The 22,682-nt window shown below is 43.3% G+C and overlaps 4 protein-coding genes across 4 annotated transcripts in view; 2 read left to right on the top strand and 2 right to left on the bottom strand.

Moving 5' to 3' along the window:
• Positions 1–5,507, top strand: part of LOC139924811 (single-stranded DNA-binding protein 3) — a 35,770-nt gene extending 30,263 nt beyond the window's left edge. The window contains exons 15-18 of the mRNA XM_071915972.2: positions 478–556; positions 681–709; positions 884–985; positions 2,096–5,507. Coding sequence (XP_071772073.1) covers positions 478–556; positions 681–709; positions 884–985; positions 2,096–2,125 — 240 coding nt within the window. The 3' untranslated portion in view covers positions 2,126–5,507. The remainder of the gene's footprint in view (positions 1–477; positions 557–680; positions 710–883; positions 986–2,095) is intronic.
• The window catches only part of LOC139924781 (transformer-2 protein homolog beta-like), a 319,694-nt gene that overhangs the window by 93,607 nt on the left and 203,405 nt on the right, over positions 1–22,682 (bottom strand). The gene's annotated exons all lie outside the window — the stretch shown is intronic.
• LOC139924795 (ankyrin repeat domain-containing protein 34B) lies at positions 6,031–9,910 on the bottom strand. The gene is made up of 5 exons (XM_071915946.2): positions 9,698–9,910; positions 8,886–9,068; positions 8,121–8,337; positions 6,718–6,911; positions 6,031–6,522 (listed from the first exon to the last, which is right to left on the bottom strand). The coding sequence occupies exons 1-5, from the start codon at positions 9,908–9,910 to the stop codon at positions 6,031–6,033; spliced, it is 1,299 nt and encodes a 432-aa protein (XP_071772047.2).
• On the top strand, positions 12,588–22,493 carry LOC139924784 (RNA polymerase II elongation factor ELL-like). Its single transcript, XM_071915932.2, has 12 exons — positions 12,588–12,927; positions 14,779–14,823; positions 15,145–15,266; positions 16,201–16,361; positions 17,899–18,188; positions 18,706–18,830; positions 19,330–19,819; positions 19,950–20,037; positions 20,131–20,197; positions 20,734–20,905; positions 21,020–21,064; positions 21,180–22,493. The coding sequence occupies exons 1-12, from the start codon at positions 12,790–12,792 to the stop codon at positions 21,306–21,308; spliced, it is 1,872 nt and encodes a 623-aa protein (XP_071772033.1). The 5' UTR covers positions 12,588–12,789; the 3' UTR covers positions 21,309–22,493.

The following is a 22,682-nucleotide window of genomic DNA, read 5'->3' on the forward strand; positions in this document are numbered from 1 at the left end:
TCCACTTATCTGCTGGCCCCCAAAATCGTAATGCATTTACATTGTGGAGATGTCAGTTTGAACCGCACTGCTATTATCAGATGACCTTAGTTTGCCAGGGGGAAAAAAACATAGTGGGTAATTTGCTCCGGAGTTTTTACTTTCCAGACTTGTAAAAATTGCAGACACTGCAGATTGATGCTGGGTTAAAATTATGGATGCCGTTGGTAATAATTATAGCTACACGGCCTCCCCCAGTAAAACTAATCCAGCTCAAATAGGGCTTATAACCACATCGCTGGGCACCATTACAATATCTCCTGCATTATATAAACATAATGCTACCAAACTAGGCTCAGTATGTATACACTGGAAATGAACCAGGGAGAACACATTAAATAATCTCTACTTCACCCCAAGCCACAAAGGTCACATCCCCATAAAGATTAGATTAATTTTACAGTCATTTATGATTCCTGTTCCACATCTTTTCTCTAGTTCCCTATGGGACCTGGGCCTGATGGGCCAATGGGGGCTATGGGGGCCATGGAGCCACACCACATGAACGGATCACTAGGTGGGTTAAAGCACAGTGTGGCAGATTACTAATGGAGTTAATTGATAGCCTTATAAATGTTGTATTTTAGATGTAGTTTGCCATGAAAACCTATTTGACTTTTTCTCTCTCTCCCCTCCACCAGGCTCTGGGGATATGGATGGGTTGCCAAAGGTGAGCAAATATCTAATTTCCTCTAAACTTCTCTTACTTGCTCACTGTTCTTGTGATTGAATTGTTAGTCTTCACAATGCTACTTACGGGAATTTTTGGTTTCATGACTCTTGCATATGTTGTTCAGATGAAGCGGTCTCTTCAGCTCTTTCCTTTCCCTCTGTGTTCCTCCAGAACTCCCCTAATAACATGGGGGGCATGAACAACCCTCCCGGCACGCCGAGAGACGATGGCGAAATGGGCGGGAACTTCTTGAACCCATTCCAAAGCGAAAGTGTAAGTAGAGCCAGTGATGGACCTCTCACCCTTAACAGCTTACCCTTGACCTCTGACATACCAGTGGCAGAATGCAAGCAGAGAGTTGGCCTGATTCCATAACGATCTCAGATTATTGATAACATTTGTGTCCTATCCCTTTTTACTTACTCTCATCCATCCTATTCTGTAAGCAGAGGTGCAGCAGTGTCACTGTGGAATTTAGACTTAGTCTTATTCGCCCTGCATCCATCAGACACCTTTTTTTTTTCTTTAAGCTAACATAGATAAACAGATGCTTGTGAGAAGCGCAGATTGTGGCTACTGCTATTGCTGTGCTACTACTAACAGTTGAAAAGCAGTGTAAAGTGCAGCACTCTTGCTAAAACAAGATTTATTTTTTTACCTTATAGGACTCAGCACTATGAGTTGCAAAAACATGCTAAATTCTCAGCACTACCTATAACGTGCAACAACATGTTCACTGTAAACAAAGACAAGTAGAAGCCAGGACTGTAAAGAAAATCCCAATGGACACAGCTTTAGTTCTGCTTGCATTGCAGCCACTTACTAATCACTGAGAAATTCATTTTATACCCTTTTTATCACTGATGTGATGACAGTTGATGAATACAGAAGTCTATTTCTTCATTTGTGGAATCTAGGGGTAAATGAGAGGGAAAGTGAGTGTTTTATTTTTCAGCCGTAGAACAAAGTACTACAGTAAACACTAAAGTCACAGTATCAGTCGAGCTCCTTAGTAGAGACCAAGCGATGTCTTCTGTTGGGTGGTCTATGTGGTGGTGGTGGGGGGGGGGGGATGCTCCTTGCATTGTGTAAATCTGTGACGGTCTCTTACCCTCGTCCTGGAGAGCCACGGGGTCTGCAGGCTGGAGCTGTAGTCTAGCCCTAATACTCCTGATTCAACCAATCAGCAGAAATATGACTGAATAAATGAGATATTGATTACTTGAGTCAGATGTATTAGAGCCTGGCTGGGACCTAAGTCTGTGCTTCCTCTGGCTTTGCAGGGCTGGGTTTGAGGGCCCTCTGGTGTTTAAATGTTGTCAGTTACATATCCACTCATCTGTGCCCTCCTCCCCCTCCCCTTCCCTCTCTCTCTCTTTTCAGTATTCACCCAACATGACGATGAGTGTGTGATTTTATTTTTTCCTTTTTTTTGTATTTTATTTTTTGTTTATTTCCCCCCCTATTTTTGTACCCCTGCACCTGATTTTTTTTTTTTCCCCCTCCTCAAACCCAACTTCACCTTGGATTGGACACTCTACCCAACCACCACCCCACCCCCCCACCTTCACACACACACACCCGCTACCCCCACCCCCCCCACCCCCAATATGGAATCCCCCCCTTTCCCCCCTCTCACTCGGAACTCTACGGCCGCACAGCCTTCTGGGACGGCCCTTGAGCATGCCGGGACTCTAATTCAGACGGGCCCTCCTGGAGCATGCAAGATGGCCACTGGTATGAATAGGAAGCAGTCACAGAGCCAGAGGAAGAGCCTCCTCTCCGACTCCGGCTCCAGCCTCCCTGGCTTTCTGTCAGGGTCCGGACAATGAGCGAGGGAAGGAGAAAAACGGAGAGAGAGAGGGAGAGAGGAGACTGGGTAACACAGCCCTCCCCTTGAGGACACAGTGTTGCGTCTCTTAGCAGCTGCCTGGAAGCTTCTCAACCATGATGTTGGACTTTTTATTTTTATTGTCTTTTTTTTGTTGCTGTTCCCAATGGATTCAGTGGTGGGACAGATGAAATGCTCCCCCCCTCCTCTCCCCACATTGTTCTCTCTGCGTGTACATTTTTAACAGAGGTGTTGTGATGATGATCAATGAACATTTTCCCTTTTTTTTTCTTTTGTTTTTTTTTTGTGTATGTATTGTATCATTGCTATTTTTATTATTGTATTATTGTTATTAATGATATTGGTATGATGATCATTTTAAGATTAGGTTCTAATTTCTTTTGTTTCTCTAAGGGCACATTACTATGATGAAGACAGGATAAGCGCACACATAGACGAGCAAGCAGAATGTTTAGCATGGTTTCTGTTAATTCTCCTAAGTTGCCATTCTCTTGGAAAAAAAAAAACAGAAAATATTTGCTATGTGACAGTTCTTATTGACATCTATGTGACTACAGTGCCCCCTACAGGCCCAATCAAGGAGGTAAGATTTTATCCATCACGGTACTAAATGATTGGCCCTCTTCGTCTTCCTCAGAGTTTTTTTTTTTTTTGTTTTTTTTTTAAACTTTCTTCACATCTCTAAATTTTTATCTTCTTGCTCAATCACCCAAACGGGAAGAAGAAACAGCTCCTGTTTTATTAGCTTCCATGCAGTGAAATGCACAGCTCTATTTATTTATGTACTTTAATTTGTCTCATGAATCATTGTTACTTTCTTTTTTTTACTCTTATCCCTGTTTTTAACTCCAGAACTTGTAGCAACTGTGTAAATATGCAGATCCAGTCACCGGTGTCTCTTCATCTCTGTCTCAGTACTGAAATTATTAGACCCTTCTGTCCTAGCCTTGAGGTGCTGAAGTCTTTGGAAGTCTAGGCCGTCTTGACCTCACTAGTGCTGCTTCCACTAATGCTGCCCACTCAGGTCCCGGTTCACTCCAACATGTAGGCTGCGTCATAGTCTCTCTGCTGACCTGTAGTGAACACTCGGATTGTTTTTGTTTGCTTAACTTGCTGATGTGTCCTCAACACACTGTGATGTAACTGTCTGTGCTCTATGGAAATTCCTTTACACACCAATCAGTTTAGCTTGCCCAGAGGAGGACATTTTGGATTTCTTTCTTTTTTTTCTCCATACATCACCAACCATGATGCAGTGCTCCCTCTTATGTTCGCTTCTGGTGAAAGGACTTCTGGCCCCTGACCCTCCGTGAAGGGGAACACTGATTGGATCCTCAGCATGCTTACGGCAGAGCGCAGCAAATCAGGAAGCGGCAAGGCGTTGCTCTGGTGACTGTAATGAGTGGCCTCCCTCCCTTTGCTCATCTTGAAGAAAAGACCTTGTCCGTCCTTCTCCCTTTCTCACCTTTCCATCAGGCCAACACAGACACACAAATACACACACACACACACTCTCACACACACCATCCCTCTCTCTGATTTTGTATAACTTCTCCATCTTTTGAGTTAAATTTTTTTGTAAATACTGTAAAATGCATTTTGATATCATTGACATGTTTTGATATTTCAAATCACAACTAACAATCGATCAGAAATGTGCTGATTTGGGCAACTGTGTATTTGTTCAGAGATGGTGTGTCTTTACTCAGAAATAATATGAATGACAAGAAACAGAAACTGGAGCTGCTATAGACCATATGCTATTTCACCTCATCACAGACAACCTGGGGCTTTACTGTGCATCAGAGCTGTAGTGTCTAGGGGTCCAGCAGGACCAGGGAGGAATACCTGGTAGTTGAGTGTGTGTACGCCTTTAGCTAACTCACTGTCACACACATTCCTTGAAAAACTCTTTGAAACGTCGTTCTTTTTCCGAACGCTTTCCCTCCTCTGCCTCTGTTCTTGGAAACTTGTTTTTGGGATGAGGTGGCCAAAAAGCTAGGCATCCACAAAATGGGCGTATTTTTCACCATTTTGACTTGAGGCTTTGCAAGAACAGAGGGGAAGGGGGCTAGTTTTCATAAAGGAACGCATCCCTTCTGTGGCTGCCACTGACACACTGCATTTCAGCTTCTATCCTCTTGACTTTCTTAACTGATCACTGAAACGGAAAGCAGGGCACATGCACACAGGACACTGGCTCTCAATGCAACACCAGGGACCAGAGTACAGACATTACTATGAAGGATTTTTTTTATCTATTTAAAATGGGGCGGGAGAAATGTTTGGGAAAGTAACGAGGAAAAAAACACACACACACACGGACAGATTTGTTATTATTGAAAAGAGGAGGTAGAGAGAACGAGGGAACAGGAGTTTCCTCCCCTGTACTTTGAAATACTGTTGTATAAAATACAGTCTAACTTCTCTCTATCTTTCTGTCCTGTAAGTAAAGCCGTCACAACGTTGATCATTTCTGTATTTCTATTGTGCTGATGTATAATACTGTAACATTCAGGGGTTGGGAGGGATAAGAGAGGAATTGGGGGGGCGGGGGGTGTTTGAGTGGACGTGGGAAAGGAAAGATTCTTCTGTTCTGTTCCTCGTTTTCCTCTTGATGACAAAGCAGTATTGAATATGAGGCAGTCTGTCCTTGGGGAGTTGCTTTGTATCTCATGTTAGGGTAGTTTCAGATCCTAAATGTCTTGTGTAGTAAAATAAGAGGTTCCTTCTTCGTATGTTTCTTTATATTGTAAAGTTTCTTTAGACAAAAAATGTTGCTTATTGGAAAAAAGGTGGGAAAACTGCATCGATAATAAATGTAATTTTTTTTTTGTTTTTGTTTTATTTTTCATCAAGTTGTCAGTCGTTTTTGCCTGTGTCCCCCTTGTTGTAGATACATATTAAAAACAAATAAAATGACTTCACTCCTTTTGCCATGAACACGCACTTCTTTCAGTGGATTTATTATATTGTGATTTTTGTCTTTGTTCAGTTTTACTATTGTACTCTTTTGGCTTTGCTGATGTCATGAAGATGATAAAATGTAAGCCTTGTGACATTATACAGACAAAATGAAAAGTTCATTTCCAAAATACTATGTAATGCATTTGGGAAAAATCTTTCCCTGGAGTTCATCGCTCAATATCTCTAAAATATAGAGGATTCAGTATTATTTTGTCAACCATGGGCTTAAAGTACCTCCAAGGTGTAGGTGTCACTTCTGTCAGATGGTGGAACAAAATTCTTCAAATACTAGAATATACTGTATATAAAACATTTTAACATCTTACACACAAATCTATAAGAGCAGGTTGAATGTTTTGTTAGTTTTCTGATGTCTAAAGAGCCACAGTATGGAGGGATGAAGGTGCTTCCACTGAGGGACATTAGTTTTTGATCAACAACAGCACAAAAAGTCAATACTGCTGCTGTTGCATTGCTACTGCCTGTGCGGTTATCAGCCTCACAGGCCTAACAGGTCCATCTCCTCTCCTCCTCCTCTGATCTGGTCCAGCTGTACCGAGTGGCGGCGAAGCGACCTCCTGCCCCTCTCGCTGCAGCAGGAGGCGGGAGGAGCAACCAGGGAGGTGACAGAGGAGGTGAGGGGCAGCGGGGGCAGCAAGGCCGGTCTTACAGACGCTCTGGACGAAGAGGGAGACGGGGAGGAGCTGGGGGGGTGAGGCTGAAACACCATGCTGCTGCCTTTGAAAAGTGAAACCTGTGCTGGGACCTGCAGGTGAGTGTCTGACTGGTTGACCAGGGGAGGCAGGTGAAGGGGGGGCGGGACCACCATCAGGGAGGGGAGGGTGTTCCTGCGAGCTTGCGGGCGAGGAGAGAGGCAAGCGGGAAGCTTCTCGACGGAGCTCTTCTGGGTCGTCCTGTCTGAGGTTGGGCCTCCGGGCGTGGGGCGCCTGTCGGGGGCCAGCCTGCTCTGGGCTGCCTGGGATGAGCTCACCTCCGTGAGGCAGAGGAGTGACTGAGAGACCCTCGGAAAGCAATCCCCCCGGTAGTCACTGTAACTCTCTCCTCCATACCTGTTATCCCTCTTTTGAACTGCGCTCCCCCTCTTCCCCTCCATCCCAGCTTGATGAAAATGTGTCTTCTCATCCTCTCCCTCTTCATCCTCCTTCCCTCCTCTCTCTCTCCTTAAATCCTGTCCGTCTCCCTCCTCCCGCAGGCTCCTCTCCCTCACGCCCTCCTCGTAAGCCCTGTTCAGGCAGGCCAGGTTGTGAATGGCCAGCCACGGTTCTGATAACATCCTCTGTCTCGAAGGAGGGGTACCAGCCTGGCTCACCGGACTCAGGTCACCGGGGGGATATCTGCTGCTGCTGCTCCCCCTTTTGCCTGGTGGGAGTGAATAATACAGAGAATAGAAGTGGATGTAGAAGGTGAGGTTCTGTAGTCCCTGAGCATCAGTATGTGTGCCCTGATGTACTCATCTTTAGGGATGTGACTATATTTCCAAATTCAATATGTCGCAATACAAAAATGTTACAATATGTTTCATGGGGCAGAAAAATGAATTGCGATATTAGTTCTCCATCGAAATTCTATCAGTTGCATTTTGTAATGACATTTCTAAGTTGTTTACATTCTACTAAGCCAATTCCATTGCTAGAAAGAATTGTGGCTTAGAAATAAACATAATTCTGCATAGTTATACTTTGTTGCATTGAACTTTTATTTGAACATTGAACTTTTATTACATCGTACCGTGGTTGTATCGAATCTTGAACCCATATGGCTTATCGAATAATATTGTGAGATAAGCATATCATCCCATCCCTACTTATCTTGCTACATTGTCAATATGTCACCAAGACACATTCATGCACATTCGTTGTCCACACCTAATAAAGTGATTCAGATCTTGAAATGATGCATCGTACACAGCAGGAAGTTGCCCAATCCATTAGTCCATTCCTACACAACCACCTCCTTCCGAGCTAAATTTCTACATAGGCGCTCAGGGACTACAGAACCTCACCTTCTACATCCACTTCTATTCTCTGTATTATTCACTAGTAGTTCTCACTAGTTTTAGTAGCACAGAGGACATTTACACCAGGTCCTGCGTTGTAGTAAATGTTACTTCGTTCAGTGGAATGCACCAGCAGGGTGAGCCTCACCTTGCTCTGGAATGACAGCCCAGTTAATGATATCAACCACCAGGCATTTGTTCTCATCTGTCTAGACTTGCCTCTTTTACACACTGCACTGAGGCACATTGTCTGCATACAAAGATTTCCACAGTACTGTTGATGGTATTGGTCTCAAGATCTCAAGGGGAAAGGCAAGGCAAGTACTGTATATTAAAACAAAGTATACAACAATACATAAAACTGATTAGAAGGTTGCACATCATTTCATTAGTTTTCTCATTTCTAAAACAGCTGTTTTGAGGGTTGAAGGTGGCTCTGCTGAAATAGAATCACTCACCAATGTCCCTTGTCTATCTCAGTTATTGTGATACTAAAGATTAAACTGTTCCTCAATCTGCTCTTCTTATTCAGCACCACCAACAACAACACCAACCCCCTATCTCCTCCTCACCGGTTCCTCTGAAGTTGAAGATGTTCTCCCCCTCAGGCGAGCTGGGCGAGCCTGTCTTCAGGACGATGTCAGACGGGGACATGCAGGACACCGGCGAGGTGTCGGGGGACGGAAGAACGTTCAGGTAACGCCTGGTCACCGGGCCGCCGTTCACACCCATCTCCGTGGCGATGATGATGATGTCACGACCCTTGGCACGGCAGGCGTCCATTAACACCTGAAGTGCAAAGGTGCTGGTTAGTTGATTGATTGGAATTGGTAGGGTTTGACCGATATGGATTTTTGAAGGCCGATACCGATATTTTTTGTATGAGGCTGCTGATAGCCGGTATTTTGTGCCGATATTCAGTATCTTTAAATTGGACCATTTTAATTTCATAAACAAATAAAACGTGCAAATAAAATAAAATGTAATTGTAGGTTTTACAGACTGCTTTTATGTAGCTGTGGTCAAAGCTCCATCATATCAGCCGTGGCAAAGGGCTGATTTCAGCCCAATATATCAACAAACATATATCGCTTTAATTCTAGATTGTTTACCTCTACTTATTTAATCATCTTTGTTCCTAGAGGAACGTAGGGCCTGTACTAAGCTCTCCAGTTGTGCTGCTTTCTTTACTTCTAATCTATGTGCATGATCATTATACACTAAAAAACTTGAAACGTTTTAGTCCAGTCCCTTCAACCCAATCTTTACACTATCTCTACACTCCACCTCTACCCTCTGTTTGTTTCCTGGCTCACTGTTTCACACTCCTAAGTGACCTTTAGTGTGGGCTGGTGCTGAGCATTGATGGCGTAGACCAGGGCGGAGGCTCCAGAGTAGTCCTCCATGCTGGGGTCAGCTCCAGCAGACAGCAGGGCGGACGCCACCTGGGCCCCGGCCCGCTCCATGCAGGCGTACATCAGAGGTGTCCGGCCTGCCCGGTCCTGCGCATTGGGATCTGCCTGGTTGGATGGATTAGTTGAGAAGGTGATAATTGATGGATAAATTAAGAAGATGATAATTGGTTCTCAACAAGTTTGCATCCAGTGTGGCCTTAGCCTGGTGTGCCAGTTGTGCATTCAGGGATTGCTGGTTAAGGAAATCGATGTCAAACAAAAATACTGCATTAACTTCAATAAAATTCTATTTAATAAGCTTATGATCACACTTTCATCTCACAAGCTAATGGAATTCGAGCCTGGTCTAGTTGCTGTTGTGTTTTCTGGCTCTTTTGTATGATCACACTGGGCTTTTTATAAGACATTTTTGGGCAGTTAATAATTTAATGCACATTGTTTCACATAATCACATCTTGCCTTGGAATATATTGTATTGTGTTCTACAGTATGCTCAGAACCACTTTGGTAGATGAATGGAGGACACAAGCAGGGCTGGATACATCAAGGACCTATTTACTATGCATTAAAATATACCTCCCTTGGTGCAGATACAAATTTATTATGCATAGAAATACTAAGTCTAGATACTGTTTAGTTAGAACTTTAGTCTGTAATAACTTGCATGCAGTAGATTGCATTTGAGCACATGCATTTGGTCTTGAAATGGGAAATAATAGTCAGTGCAGACTGACCTTGTTCTGCAGCAGGTATGTGAGCAGTTTGACTGTCTCGGGCCCAGTGGGCTCCCCTCTCAGCGTCTTACAGGCAGCCAGCAGAGGGGTCTCTCCTTTGGGGTTACGCCCGTTTACCTGGGCCCCTCCTTCGAGGAGCAGGCGGACCAGACGCAGTTTACCTGAGGCTGCTGCACTGATCAGGGGGCTGCAGTCAGACAGCGGGTCCCCCATGGCCTGGAGAGAGGTCAAGGGAAAGTCACTCTTCACATACAAATATACACGTGTCTTATGGCAATATTCCAACATCAGTGCATTTTCATATTTTGGGATACATGCCTCCATATGAGTGTATAAACAGTCAAACACCATTACTGCCAACCCCGGGTATCCATACATCATTTACCTGCTATCATATTTTGAAAATCCTACTTCTCACTGTTGTGTTGTGTATGTCTATGGCAATGTGGACCCTGATTATATCTTTCTGTGTTTATGGTCATAATTTTCAGTAGGGAACTTCACCTTTGCAACAAAAGTGAGAAAAAAAGGGAAACATCTAGGTGATTATGGATGCCCATATTAGCCAAAGAGCAATGTTTGCTCAAGAGTGAAAAATTCTACCAAAGTAAATACGTTACACCAAATTATTCATTTTATTTTATTGCATTTTAATTTATTTATGTTTAGTGTATTTGTTTTCTTTGTTTCTATGGTGTTTATTATTTTAATTTATTTTAACTTTGTACATTGTTCTCCTTTGTCTTAATGTCTGTGAAGCATTTTGTAACTGCTGTTTTGAAAGGTGCTATACAAATAAGAATAATATATTCTCAAAGAAAGAACCAAGCTGCACACAAATGTACAAGTATCTGCTATAGTCATTCAATTCAGATTAATTTAAAGGCTGCTAATGTTAAATGCCTTAGACAAACATGGAGTACAATACATCCACTGGGACCAAAGCCTCAAGATGCATCCAGTATACAACAAAACTCACCTTGACTCTCCCTTTGCAATAGTCGTTTATTACTTACTGCTGTGCTACAGACAAGAAGGAAGTCATCTCAAATGTATTCAGATCCAGTGCAAAGGAAACTCAAATTTATTCCATTATTTCTTCATTTCCTTCAAATGGTTTACCTTGACTTTTGAATGAAACGTCCTCATGTTCTTGGCCCACAGCAAATCCCAGAACATAAAGTGAGGAGATCCTATCTTTCATCTCTCACTCTCTCTTTCTCTCCCTCTGTAACTTCTCCATCCCCCTCAGTCTGCTCCATACCTGCTGGGTGGAGGCGAGGTGTGGGCAGCAGTGAGCGTTCAAAGTTGTGAATGGTTTTGAGCCGCAAAATGTCACCTGTTACAGACACTGTGCTACAAAGACCCACGGGCCCTTTGATAGGAGTCAGCTTTGAACGGCCCTCGTCTGGTTGTGACCACCGTCTGTGTTCAAACACTGATAGAGAGAGACAGATGAGGAGAGTGAGAGAGAGAAACACACACACATTCAGATGCACCAACACACAGCAGCTTGAGAGAGAGAGAGAGAGAGAGAGAGAGAGTGGGAGAGAGTGGGAGAGAGAGATTGCTCAAAGATCACTGAGTTCTGCCTGTTTTGGCCCCCGGCCTGTCTCTAAAACCAGGAAAACACTTCAGCTACACTCAAAGGCCAGACATGCAATTAACCCAAATGGCAATTAGTTGGAGCTAACAAAATTATCAGCAGCAAGAACATTAATCTAATCTTTTTGTGCGTCTTTAATTTCTTTTCAGTGATAAATTTCTGTTTGCCATAACTGTTGTGAATGGACATGAAACAAATAAGATAATTGGGTTATGTAATTCTAGCTTCAGTTTTTATTATCAGTATACCTGAAATGGCAATTAGTGGCAATATAAAGACACTTTTATTGACGTTCGATTCTGTATGCTGCAAGTTTTTTTTATTTCCTTTTACAGTCATAAGAACACCATGATGTTTTCTATCAGCAAGAGAATGAGAGGACACTGACCCCTGACCTTGAATAGCTGAGCATATTTTAATTAGTCCACCTTCAGTCCCACCTTGAATAGAGAGCTTTTATAACATCAATATCAAATACGAGAATACAGGGTTTAACACTCGGCTCTCTGAGAGATTGAGAGATGGCTGAAATATAATCTGTGGTGCAGATTATATCACTGCAAACTCAGGTCTGCTCTTCTGTCATGTACGTAATATATAAAATGTAACATATCATCTAAGAGAGTGTACTATTGTTATTCTCCTGATAGTAGACACTTTTGAAGCCCTGAAAGAAACAAATAGATACTTAAGATCAGGACTCAAGGACCAACTTTGGCCCTCCACAAAAGGTCCTTCCCCTTAACTATTCTGTTTGTGATCTACTGTATTTTTTATTCAAATGGCATCTAAGAATTGATTTTGAGAGAAATAACTAATTACAAGGCATATCTATGAGCAGCTTGATCAATAATATATTTTTTTACCTGTTACATGTCTAAGTAGGCCTAATCAGTGTGTCCAGTTTGTCACCCATGTAAATTTTTGGCCCTTGGCCCGCTGTGCTAAAAGGTGAGGGGCTCCCCTGCTAGCGTACCACTAATAGTTTTATTTCCCTCAATGTTCCATATATCTGTTTGATTTTCCACGTGTAAATGAATCACAACTGTGTTACAAGTGCGTGTGGGGCGTGCGTGCGTGCGTGCGTGTGTGTGTGTGTGTGTGTGTGTGTGTGTGTGTGAGAGAGAGAGAGAGAGAGAGAGAGAGTCCTAGATCGAGAGATAGACAGCGAGGGAGAACTAGCCTATAGAGAAATAAGTGATAGCGTGTGAGAGAGAGAGAAAGAGAGAGAAAAAGCGAGAGATATAAAGAAAGAAAGAGAGAAGTAGAGGTGGTTGCGTAAGCTGTACGTAATCGTTTATTTATGTCTCCTGGCCAATAAAATCTGTCGTGAGTTCAACCGTCATGACGTAATGCGATCTACTCCAGAATAGCGCGCGGCGGAGCAGCCACGGAACTGCTCTGCCTTTCTTTGGGTCTAATGTGTGTTTTTTATGTCGGGTCTGTGTATTTCACGATAAGGTAGACAGCTGGAAGTTACTGCGGGATGTCGGTGCTGAAGGAAAAACAGTGTTACGGACTGTCCAGTCGTAAACTGTGCGGCGGCGGCGGCAACATCTCTGTTTTTCATGTCAAACTCACTGACAGCGCGGCAAGAGCCATTGGCACCTTTCAAAACGGCAAGGTAAGCTAATGTTATTTCAAACATTTCCTCTTCGTGTAACTAAAACACACAGCCACGGTGAAAGTCGTTATTTTAGGTCGTGAACAGGACTTCCACTAAAAAAAAAATGCCGTGATAAGGAAGAGACGGGGAAGGCGATTTCTGCTTTGCATTTGAGCTAAAGTTAACCAGTATCTTCCCCTGTTGTCTGATACCAGCCTCCTTTATGGAATGGAAATACATGTTGCATAATGCAATGCGGAAACGTGTCCCTGTGTGATGATGCTCGTAACAAGCTGTTGGGTCGGGTCGTTACAAGCTGTTGGCAAGTATTACGAATACAAAGCAACGCTAGAGTCGAGGAGAAAGGGAAGAGAGTGAAGGGGGGGGGAGACCAATGGGAGGGATTTTTGGCAAGGGTGACTGACGAAGATGCATCTGAATACGAGCTGGAATGAATAGTTATTCGTGTGTTGGATTATTTTACAAATCAGACATACAGCTGCAGACAGTATCTAGGGCTTGGGGATTGGTAATAGCCATACAACTGGAAAAGATATGGAGATAGACAGAAAGCATAGACAGAGAGATGCACAGATCGACAGAAACACAATCAAACATTTGACCCAATTTAAGCCCATGATTCAGATTTCAGACACTGCGGGAAGTGGAGAAGTGAGCTCAGCAGGCACCCATTTCCACTTCCCCTATTCAGCAATTCCTACTAATTCTGACAGAAAAGTCCTCAATGAGGAAATGTAGAGCCATCCGTTTCTGTTGAAGGGTGAAACCACATCCAGTTTTGTTCCGCTCAGATCTCTGCTTTTCGTTCAATGCTGTCATGATGAGAGAGAGCGAGACGGAATCAAGGGAAAATACCTGACTCTGAGCTGAATCTCACACACACATGCACACACAACCACACACACACACACACACACACACACACACACAATACTGTTGCTGTGCACGTCCAGTTTCTATTCTTAGTCTTAAGTGTGGCTATTCATAACCCACTTGGCCTGATCATGCAGACACGCACCAAAAAAAACACCTCCACATGTAGCTGGGCCAAACTCTAACTGGCAGCCAGCTCACTCTCAGCACCCATCAACAGGTGGACTCACAAATCCTGTCCATGAAAAGGTCAATTAGATTTTATTCATCACCTACTTCCCATTCATGTTCGGAGATTATCGCTTTGGACTGTTATTGCCGCAGCTCCCCATAGGCTAGTTCAGTTTCCCTCACCGCTGTGTAGGATAGGAGGTTGTGTTAAAAGACTCTAGTCTCATGTGACAAGCCACTGAATTTTTGCTGATGAACAGCAGGTCATAATGGCCGCAGCAGCGCTTTCAGTGCCCCCTGTTAGATCAAATTGAATTTATTTAAAGTGCACTTTACACAGAGGTGTCACAGTATGCTTTACACAGAGAACGAGAACAATACCCTGTGGAAAGAAAGCCAAATGGGTAACATAATAACAATCACAACACCATAAGAGAGCAAAACAAAAAGCACTCAGACAAGCACGACACGGAGGAGAAAACAGAACTCGACAGGCGCAGCGGCATGCAGACACAACAAATAATCGGGCAGCAGCGAGGCACAGTGAGTAGGAACGGCGTTGTTCAACTGGAAGGCCTGGGTTCAAACCCCGTAACAAGTGAGCACCCGCTCTGCTGAAGTGTCCTCGAGCAAGACTCTGACTCCCCAGCAGCTCGAGGGCCGCCGCTCTGTAGCTGTAGCTCTTATTGGGATCAATAAGAGTATCACAGTCGGCCTTTTGATGTATCTGTCTGTCTGTATGTGTGCCTGTGTGTGACTCATTCCTCACAAGTCAAGTGATCTTTCTTTCTCTGTGTATTCCAGGGCCGGTTTTCCCAGCCCACTATCTGTTTCACTGAGAACGAAGGGGTAAGAAGAACTGGTCTTCATATCATTCATTTAATAATTTGACCTCATAAAGGTGTTATAGATGCTGAATGTCTCTCTCTCTCTCTCTCTCTCTCTCTCTCTCTCTCTCTCTCTCTCTCTCTCTCTCTCTCTCTCTCTCTCTGTCTCTCTCTTTTTTGTCTGTCTTGTCTCTGTCTCTCTCTCTTTCTCTCTGTTTCTGTCTCTCTCCCTCTATCTGTTTCTCTGTCTCTCTCTGTCTGTCCCTTTCTCTATTTCTCTCTCTCTCTCTTCTCTCTCTCTCTCTCTCTCTCTCTCTCTCTCTCTCTCTCTCTCATGTCACAGAGAATCACCATCCCTTGCTCAGAGGATAGAGGTGAATTGAGGACATTCACCTTCGCCTTGACTAACGTTGCCTGCGACAATCCGCATGGAAGCTTTGACTGCGTCCAACATCTCGGCACTGGGTAACACACAGCAATGGGAATAAATAATTGTATAAAATACAGGAATAGCCTACAGTTTACAATCAATCTTGAGTAATGTTTGCAAAATTAAAGCTGCGGTGGGTACGTTTGAGGAAAAACAGTAAGACAAACACTCCAAACTCCCCCACTCACCTCCCTCCTCTATCCACTCAGCTAGTGGCAATGGGCGACAGGTGATTGACAGCTCAGAGCGAAGCCCTGCTGCTCCAGAGTTTGCCTTAATTAGTCAGATGCCGAGCCACAAAATTTACTTTGAAAGCAAACAGCAGAGCAATGGCGCTGTCAGTCTTGCCAAGATTCTGACATTTTATCTTATTCATTCATGTTCACCCAACACGGGAATTACTTTTGCTGAATTCAAACAAAATGTCAGCTTATAAAGCCTACCTGCGGGGCCACAGTGTTATGTGTGAATATGTAGTGTTTACTCTGTAATTTATGTATATCATTTTTATTGCACTTGGCTTCTGAATGAGTTTCCACATTTTAGAATATCTCCAATCTCGCAGCACTGTGTGAAAGCCACCCTGCTGGCAGCTTTTCCATATAAGTCTCTCTAAATGTCAGAGAACACCCAGGGTTCCTGGGCAGGTCTGGAAAGCGTGGAAATGTGTGGCAAATGTATGATAACAGCTTTTGTAGCGCTAGCCAGATTGGCACACACATTGTGATATTTGTTGTTGTGAAAAATAAAATGATCTTCAACTATACAGCGAGAAGGCCTAGTTGACAGTTACATTGTCCAGCCGATATCCGCATACATTCCATTGAACACCAACAAAATCTTCACATTCAGTCAAGCAATTAAAGACTGGAAAAATATGGAATTTGAAAATGCAAAATGTGTCTCAGGAACCCTGAAAACCCTGTCAGATCACTGACTGTACTCACCGTCCTCCCTCCCTCCTCCCAGTGCTGCCGAGGAGTTGTCTTGTGTGGGGGTGATTCAGAAGAAGATGACAGTCAAGGCTACAGATGACTCGTACCATCAGGCCCAACTGAGCATGGCCAAGGCCGAGGAGGAGATACGCAGCCGAGGGGCCATTGTCATCAAGCAGGGGGGGCGCTTCCAGGGTAGGAAAAATAGAAAATACTCACATATGGGTCATATAAGGGTCTGCATGGTTATACAGCCAGGCAATCTGATTGGCCAAAGTATCCATAAAGCACAGTTAGCTGTATTTTATTGGTTGCGTTTTCTCCTGTTTTTTATTCTTATGTATGTATATCTCAATGAGAAAACTTTTCACACCATACACAGGCATTGGTAACCGCTATGTAAAACTCATAATACCCTAATTCTTTACTTTGAATATGGGTGATTATTATCGCTACAGTAAATTGATTGAAAGGCAAACACACTAGTTTTGCTTGTTGAGTGCTGGTTGCTGCATTCTGCATCAGTTTGTACTTTTGGAACCTTTGCATATGCTGCTAATTAATAGAAAGGACTTCAACAGAGGGCAACAGTATTTAACTTTTTGAATCTATACTTGAATAAACACACATACTGTATTAGCAATATCTTTTAGGTTTAGGGTTAGTTCATTGGCGCTCACACATGGTTGTTGTTTTACAATGCATTGTCACTATTTTGACTCATAAGGGGCCAAGATCAGCTGTCAATTACAATTTTAAAAAGGGCAAAATTGTTTTTGAAGGACACTGAAAGTTTACATATCCACAAGCATACATACAGAATACACACTGAGAGGCAGCCATGTTGTTGTCTGCACACACACCAGTTAAATGGTAAACTGGAAGTTGGTAGATTAAATTGTCAGTGGTGTGTGTTGTAATTTTAGTTTACAACAAACTGGCATCAAATACACACAGTAAAACCAGTGATTCAGCCTTTTTGTGTCACCGCTGTCTTTCTACTTCCAACCACGAAACCACGTCCTGCTAAACAGACATATTTACCTCCGTCATCTTCTCTTTGTCAACGTGCGCGCACGCACATACACACAAACACTAGTTTTGATGATTTGTCAGTTCAGATGAAGTCTAAGAAAACTTCCCCTTTCACAACGGGCTTTTGCAAGAGTCTGGTTATTTCCTGAATTAGATAGCAGAATCTGCTCACTAAGGGTTCTGTAAGTCTTTTTAACCCGGATGTGGTGTAAGTCAAGAGGAGAAATGAGGCCTCTTTTCTTTCACCCACAAGCTAGGGAGAAATATAACCCACTAAGTCCTCTTCCTCTGGTGTCTGATCTTAGCATGTTTTATTTTATTTCATTTATCCAGGGAAAGTCGACTGAGAAGGCAAAGGCATGCTCTTTTTTTTTGCTCAGTACAACCCCAGTCGTCTGCTGTTGGCCACCGAGCAGCTGCACTGAGCAGCTGGGGGTTAAGTGCTTTGCCCAAAGGCACCTCGGCAGTAGTTGTTCACTTTCCCCACCCAGATTTTCGTAGCCAGTTTGGGGATTTGAATCATCGCCCCAGTGCTGAACAGCCTGTTAGGAAAAAAGTGTACACCATTTGAAGTGGTTGTCTTTGGTGATAGAAATCTTAGTCAGACCTCCACCATCTTTATAGGATTGCTTTTGAATATATTTTTGCATTTATTGGGTAGTGCACTTCTGATCTGAGATTTGCTGGTCCCTCGCAGGCAAGAAGGTAATGGTGCGAGCCCCGGCCCCCGCACTGGCCAACCTGGCCAAGCCCCAACAGTCCTCCCAGTCCCTCCGCGGCAGCCTTAAGAAGGATGTCATCATGTCCAAGCCGAAGAAGGTTGCGTCAAACAAGAGTGTGTGTGTCGTGGAGAAGAGGCCGCTCAGGGAGAGACTAACCCACCTGCTGGCTCTGAGGCCGTACAGGAGGCCTGAGCTGATTGTGAGACTGCACAAGGATGGGCTGACAGCAGGGGAAAAAGACATGCTGGACACCCTACTGCTTGAGGTGATTCCTTCTCTCCTTCAGTTTCAGTAAACCCTCTAAGGCTGCAAAATGTAACCAAACCCCCGGCCAAATACAGATCTCATTGGCAACATTTCTTTTCCCAAGAGGCATGTGAGTAGAAAGATTTGGGAGCAAGAGGAAAGAAAGGAGCTGTGAAAATAATCAAGTTGCACATGCACTCTTTCAGTTACACACTTCTTTAGTTATGAGTTTTTCAGTTCTGTCATTAAATTACATATTACAGTTTTGCCATTTAGCTGACCCTGTTGTCCAGAGCATATTACAGTGAGTGGCTGTTTGTTAGACACATTGGCTGTTGCAGGGAACAAACCCCCATGACCCTGAAAAGGATTTATCAAGTAGAGAAAATTTAAAAAATGAATAAATAGACTGAGGTAGTTCTGAACTACTGCTTCACTGACATCTAAATGAACACTGAAGGGAAGTCCTTGCTCATGTGTCAGAATTCATGGCTGATTGTTTATTCTTTACTCTGTTTTTGTCTGTGTGTCTGTAGGTGGGCCAGCTCAATAGCAGAGACAGCACATACGTTCTAAAGGACTGTCTGTATAAGGAGCTGCAGAAAGACTGGCCAGGATACACTACAGGGGACCAGCATCTTCTCAAGCGGATCCTTGTCAGGTAACACAAACAAGCATATACTGAACCTGCCACTGTGTTTTATATGAGGAAAAAGTCTACCATTCACCCTGGAAGGAAAGAATGAATATAAAAATGCATTGTGTCCTCTGTAATTGTTTTATTTTGGTTCCGTGTCTGTCCCAGTGTTGGTACTAATGCAAGTTGCACCGCCAAGACTTCTTGTTTTAAAACTTAATTATGATAAAAGCACAATTTCTAAACACTTGACTCGTACTTAATTTAGCTCTTTAAGGGAAATATAGCTTAATTAAATTGGGTTGTTAAGTTTACAGTTTCTCTCACAGTGGTAGTAGTCTTCTTGTTGTGATGGCCCAACACTGCTGAATGACTGTAGATGAAGAATGATTTGGTGGTACTGTGAATGTTAGCTAGCTGCTGAATGGCCAGGAAGTACTTTTCAAATTTTCTAAGCAAAGCAAAATATAGATTTCAGACCAGGTGCCAGGTGAGGTTAATGTATCACCTCTTTACTGTGCAGGAGACTGTTTCAGCCGCAACAGAACCTCCTGTTTGTCCCTGAGGCCCAGGTCAGCCCGCTGCGAGACACCCCCAACTCTTCCCCGGCACACGCCCACAAACATTACCTCACAGAGGAATACACTGACCCACTGGCCAGTAAGAAGCCAAGGATATCCCACTGGTCCAGCAAAACGGCCAGTGACAAGTCAGGATCCAGGCCATCTGAACCACGAGAGGCTCCCAAACACGTTCCTGCAGCAACGGAGGACGACAGCCGCAGGAACTCGCTGGATCCACGGAAGCTTTTTGACTCCTTGTCAGCGGTCTGTACGCAGGAGGCAGAGGTGGCCAAGAGGCTAGAGCCAGCTCCCTCTGCTCCGGCAGACGCCAAAGACCCAGCAGCCCTCCCCCAACCCAACTCTGATCGCCCTCCTTCCCCTCCGACAGTCCCCCATCTGGACAGACACACCGCGAAAAGGAAGAAGAGGAAACACAAACACAGAGACCAGGTGAGAACAGTAGGCCTGGAGAACTACTTTCTAGTTGCCTTATGGCTTTTGGTCACATGTTTCCATAGAGTTGTATTAAAATGTTATCATGTGATGCACTGGTGATTGGGATTTGTTATTGTTTTTTAAGGAGAAGGATAGAAGTAGAGACAGGGAAGGACGGAGAAAGCATCACAGTTCAGAGGATCCAAAGAAGAACGTTTCCCTGGACTGCACAGGTGAGTGTTGTCACTGCTGCCACTGAATTGTCACCTCAGTGTCAGTGATTCAGTATTTCTTATTGATTTGCAATCTTTCCTTCTCTCTCTTAGAGGCCAGTGGAATGTTGTATGACTCTAATGTGCTTCAAGCAGCCAATGACACGACAGATTACTTAATGTAAGTATGCCTTTTATTGGTAGTGGTACACCGATTACAGTATTGGGCAAATTCCAGACTTAACACATGGTATTGTTGAATGCCACAGATACCAGAATTGAGTGATAGCACTATTTGATCAAATTGGAATTATGTTTTTTGACTACTTCCACTACACAAAGTGAATGGAGGATGCCATTTAATCAGGTTAACACAAAGTGTTTCCAGTTGTCTGTTCTAAGATTACCGTTTTAACTATTTTCCATAGATTGGTACAAGGTATCTGCAAGTGCTTAAAATCAAGCACTGATTCTTGTGCGTGGTCAGCAAAAAGTGGAATTAGTGCACATCTAATTATTGGTCAGGGTTTTCACAGTTTTTCAAGGGTTTTTTTTATGATCCCATTCATTTCTAATGAGATGTGATCTGTTCTTGATCTCATTCCCGAGGTTCACGCTTATAATGTTTACCCAATATGAAACCTTTACAGGAGGTCCCTAACAGTGCACAGGTGGGTACCTCACTGAGCGTAGTGTCCCATTACTTTCTCTGCACAGGAAGTACACAGCCATCCGCAGTCACGACCAGAGACAGAGCTACAAACAGGACTTTAACGAGGAGTACAGCGAGTACCGAGATTTACATGCTCGCATCGACAGCGTCACGCACCAGTTCATGGAGCTGGACACGCAGCGCAAACAGCTACACCGCGGATCACATAAATACAAGGTAACACTCAGAGAACTGCAACACTTAGTGATTTAACAGCAAGCATTAAAGATATCTAACTGCAGTGTTTCAGAGATGGGATGGCTATTGTAACTCTGTGTTTCTCCCTTGCAGACAATTCATAATCAGATTGTACAGGAGTATCGCAAAATTAAAAAGGTAACAAACTCCTTATATATAGTTTGCCCCTTTTCAGCCCAACATTGCTGCATGTGACAAAAAATGATTCCTCTGTTATGTTGTTACATAATCATGTCTTCTTTGGTCCCTTTAGTCCAACCCAAACTACAACCAGGACAAGATTCGCTGTGAATATCTACACAACAAACTGTCCCACATCAAGAAGCTCATATCAGAGTACGACCAACAACAGCTCAGTATGGACTGCCCCTGTCCCAACTGAAGCAGCTGACTCACAGACTCCAGCACCAACTTACTCTGACAGAGTACAATAAACCCTCTCAGGCAGGGGTGGTTCACACTGCTGAGCTGAACCACACCAAGACGGATTCGATGGGCATGGTTAAACATAGCCTCATAATACCTGTTGGAAATGTCAGTGAGGTTATGAGTCACTTATGAAGCACAGCAGGGGTACGTTGTGAAAAGGGGGCCCTACAATATGAGAACCTCTCTCTGAAAATGGTTTGACCAATGGTCCACCATTACATAGACATGCTACTGCTGCCAAGGATACAGAGAGAAAAGACAGTTTTACATAGGCTCTTACAACTAGAACAGACACATATGGAGGGGAGGTGCTAAGCAAAAAAAAAAAAAGCAACAACTTGCAAGCGAGGCACACACTCGCCCCCAGCTCATGGATTCCCAATCATACCACACATTTGAGTTCTTTTGTGAATGAAATGTAAACATCAGTTTGGGTGTTTGCTTGTGTGTCATGTTAGCCATGTCAGTGTTTACATATTAAGTTGTCTTCGCTGTCAGTACACTTTAAAGTGGTAAGAAATAGGTATTTTGTAATGCTAATAAGTATAAAGAGAGGCTGGAAGCATGAGATAACTGCACCCTCTACATACCCTGATAGCCCACAGGTATGGCAGGTTATGGGCCCTTATTCCCCAGTTTCATTCTCAGAGCAGAGATGGCAGCTGAGATGCAGATGTGGTTCCTGAAATGACATCAGTCCTTGTACATTCGTTGGGTTTGGTCAATTGAGAGTTTGTAACAGTGTTTTTTAAATGGTTTTAAAAGGTTCAAGCCTGATGTAATTGGTAATCCCTGCTGTAGGTATTGCCACTGCCTATTAAATGGCGACTAATTCTGAACTGGATTCATAGTATTAATTCTGCTGTTATCCATTCATGTGGTTTTACTGGAAAACAGAAGACTGTTACATTGAAGCATATGTTAACTAAAAGTTGTATTCAGGGAATTTACAGTATAAGCTGCAGAAAAACTCCATTTTAAAAATGTTTTTGTTCTCTGAGTGCTGAATTGTGTCATTACTCTTGAGTGAGACGGTGAAGAAAAGACAAATCAAGAGTTCGTTGCATGCTGTGTATTTTATGAAATGCATGATCTGACATTTTGTCTGTTTGAGTTTTAAATAAATTAATTTATAGTACAGCGTTTGTGATTCTTTTCTCATTTATAATACAGTATTTGTCTTCCTTTTCATCTACCAGATTTAGCATGACAGGCAACAGGCGGTTTAAAAAAAATAAATGATTAACTGAATTTACAGTAATAGTAAAAATTTGCAAAAAAGTGAATACTAGTGGCCAATTCTCATTGACTTTTGGCCTTTGGCTTC

This window comes from Centroberyx gerrardi, chromosome 17 (assembly GCF_048128805.1).
Source record: "Centroberyx gerrardi isolate f3 chromosome 17, fCenGer3.hap1.cur.20231027, whole genome shotgun sequence".
Taxonomy (NCBI): Eukaryota; Metazoa; Chordata; class Actinopteri; order Beryciformes; family Berycidae; genus Centroberyx; species Centroberyx gerrardi.

Bases quoted from the DNA above. Each gene is read 5' to 3' on its own strand.
- LOC139924795 (XM_071915946.2), bottom strand. From the start codon at position 9,910: ATGGGGGACCCGCTGTCTGACTGCAGCCCCCTGATCAGTGCAGCAGCC. The intron at 6,912-8,120 runs GTGAGGAGGAGA...CACTCCCACCAG, and splicing joins CTTCAACTTCAGAGGAACCG to GCAAAAGGGGGAGCAGCAGC. The intron at 6,523-6,717 runs TTAAGGAGAGAG...TGCCTCACGGAG, and splicing joins AGGAGGGAGACGGACAGGAT to GTGAGCTCATCCCAGGCAGC.
- LOC139924784 (XM_071915932.2), top strand. From the start codon at position 12,790: ATGTCGGTGCTGAAGGAAAAACAGTGTTACGGACTGTCCAGTCGTAAA. The intron at 18,189-18,705 runs GTGATTCCTTCT...GTGTGTCTGTAG, and splicing joins TGGACACCCTACTGCTTGAG to GTGGGCCAGCTCAATAGCAG. The intron at 18,831-19,329 runs GTAACACAAACA...TTTACTGTGCAG, and splicing joins CTCAAGCGGATCCTTGTCAG to GAGACTGTTTCAGCCGCAAC.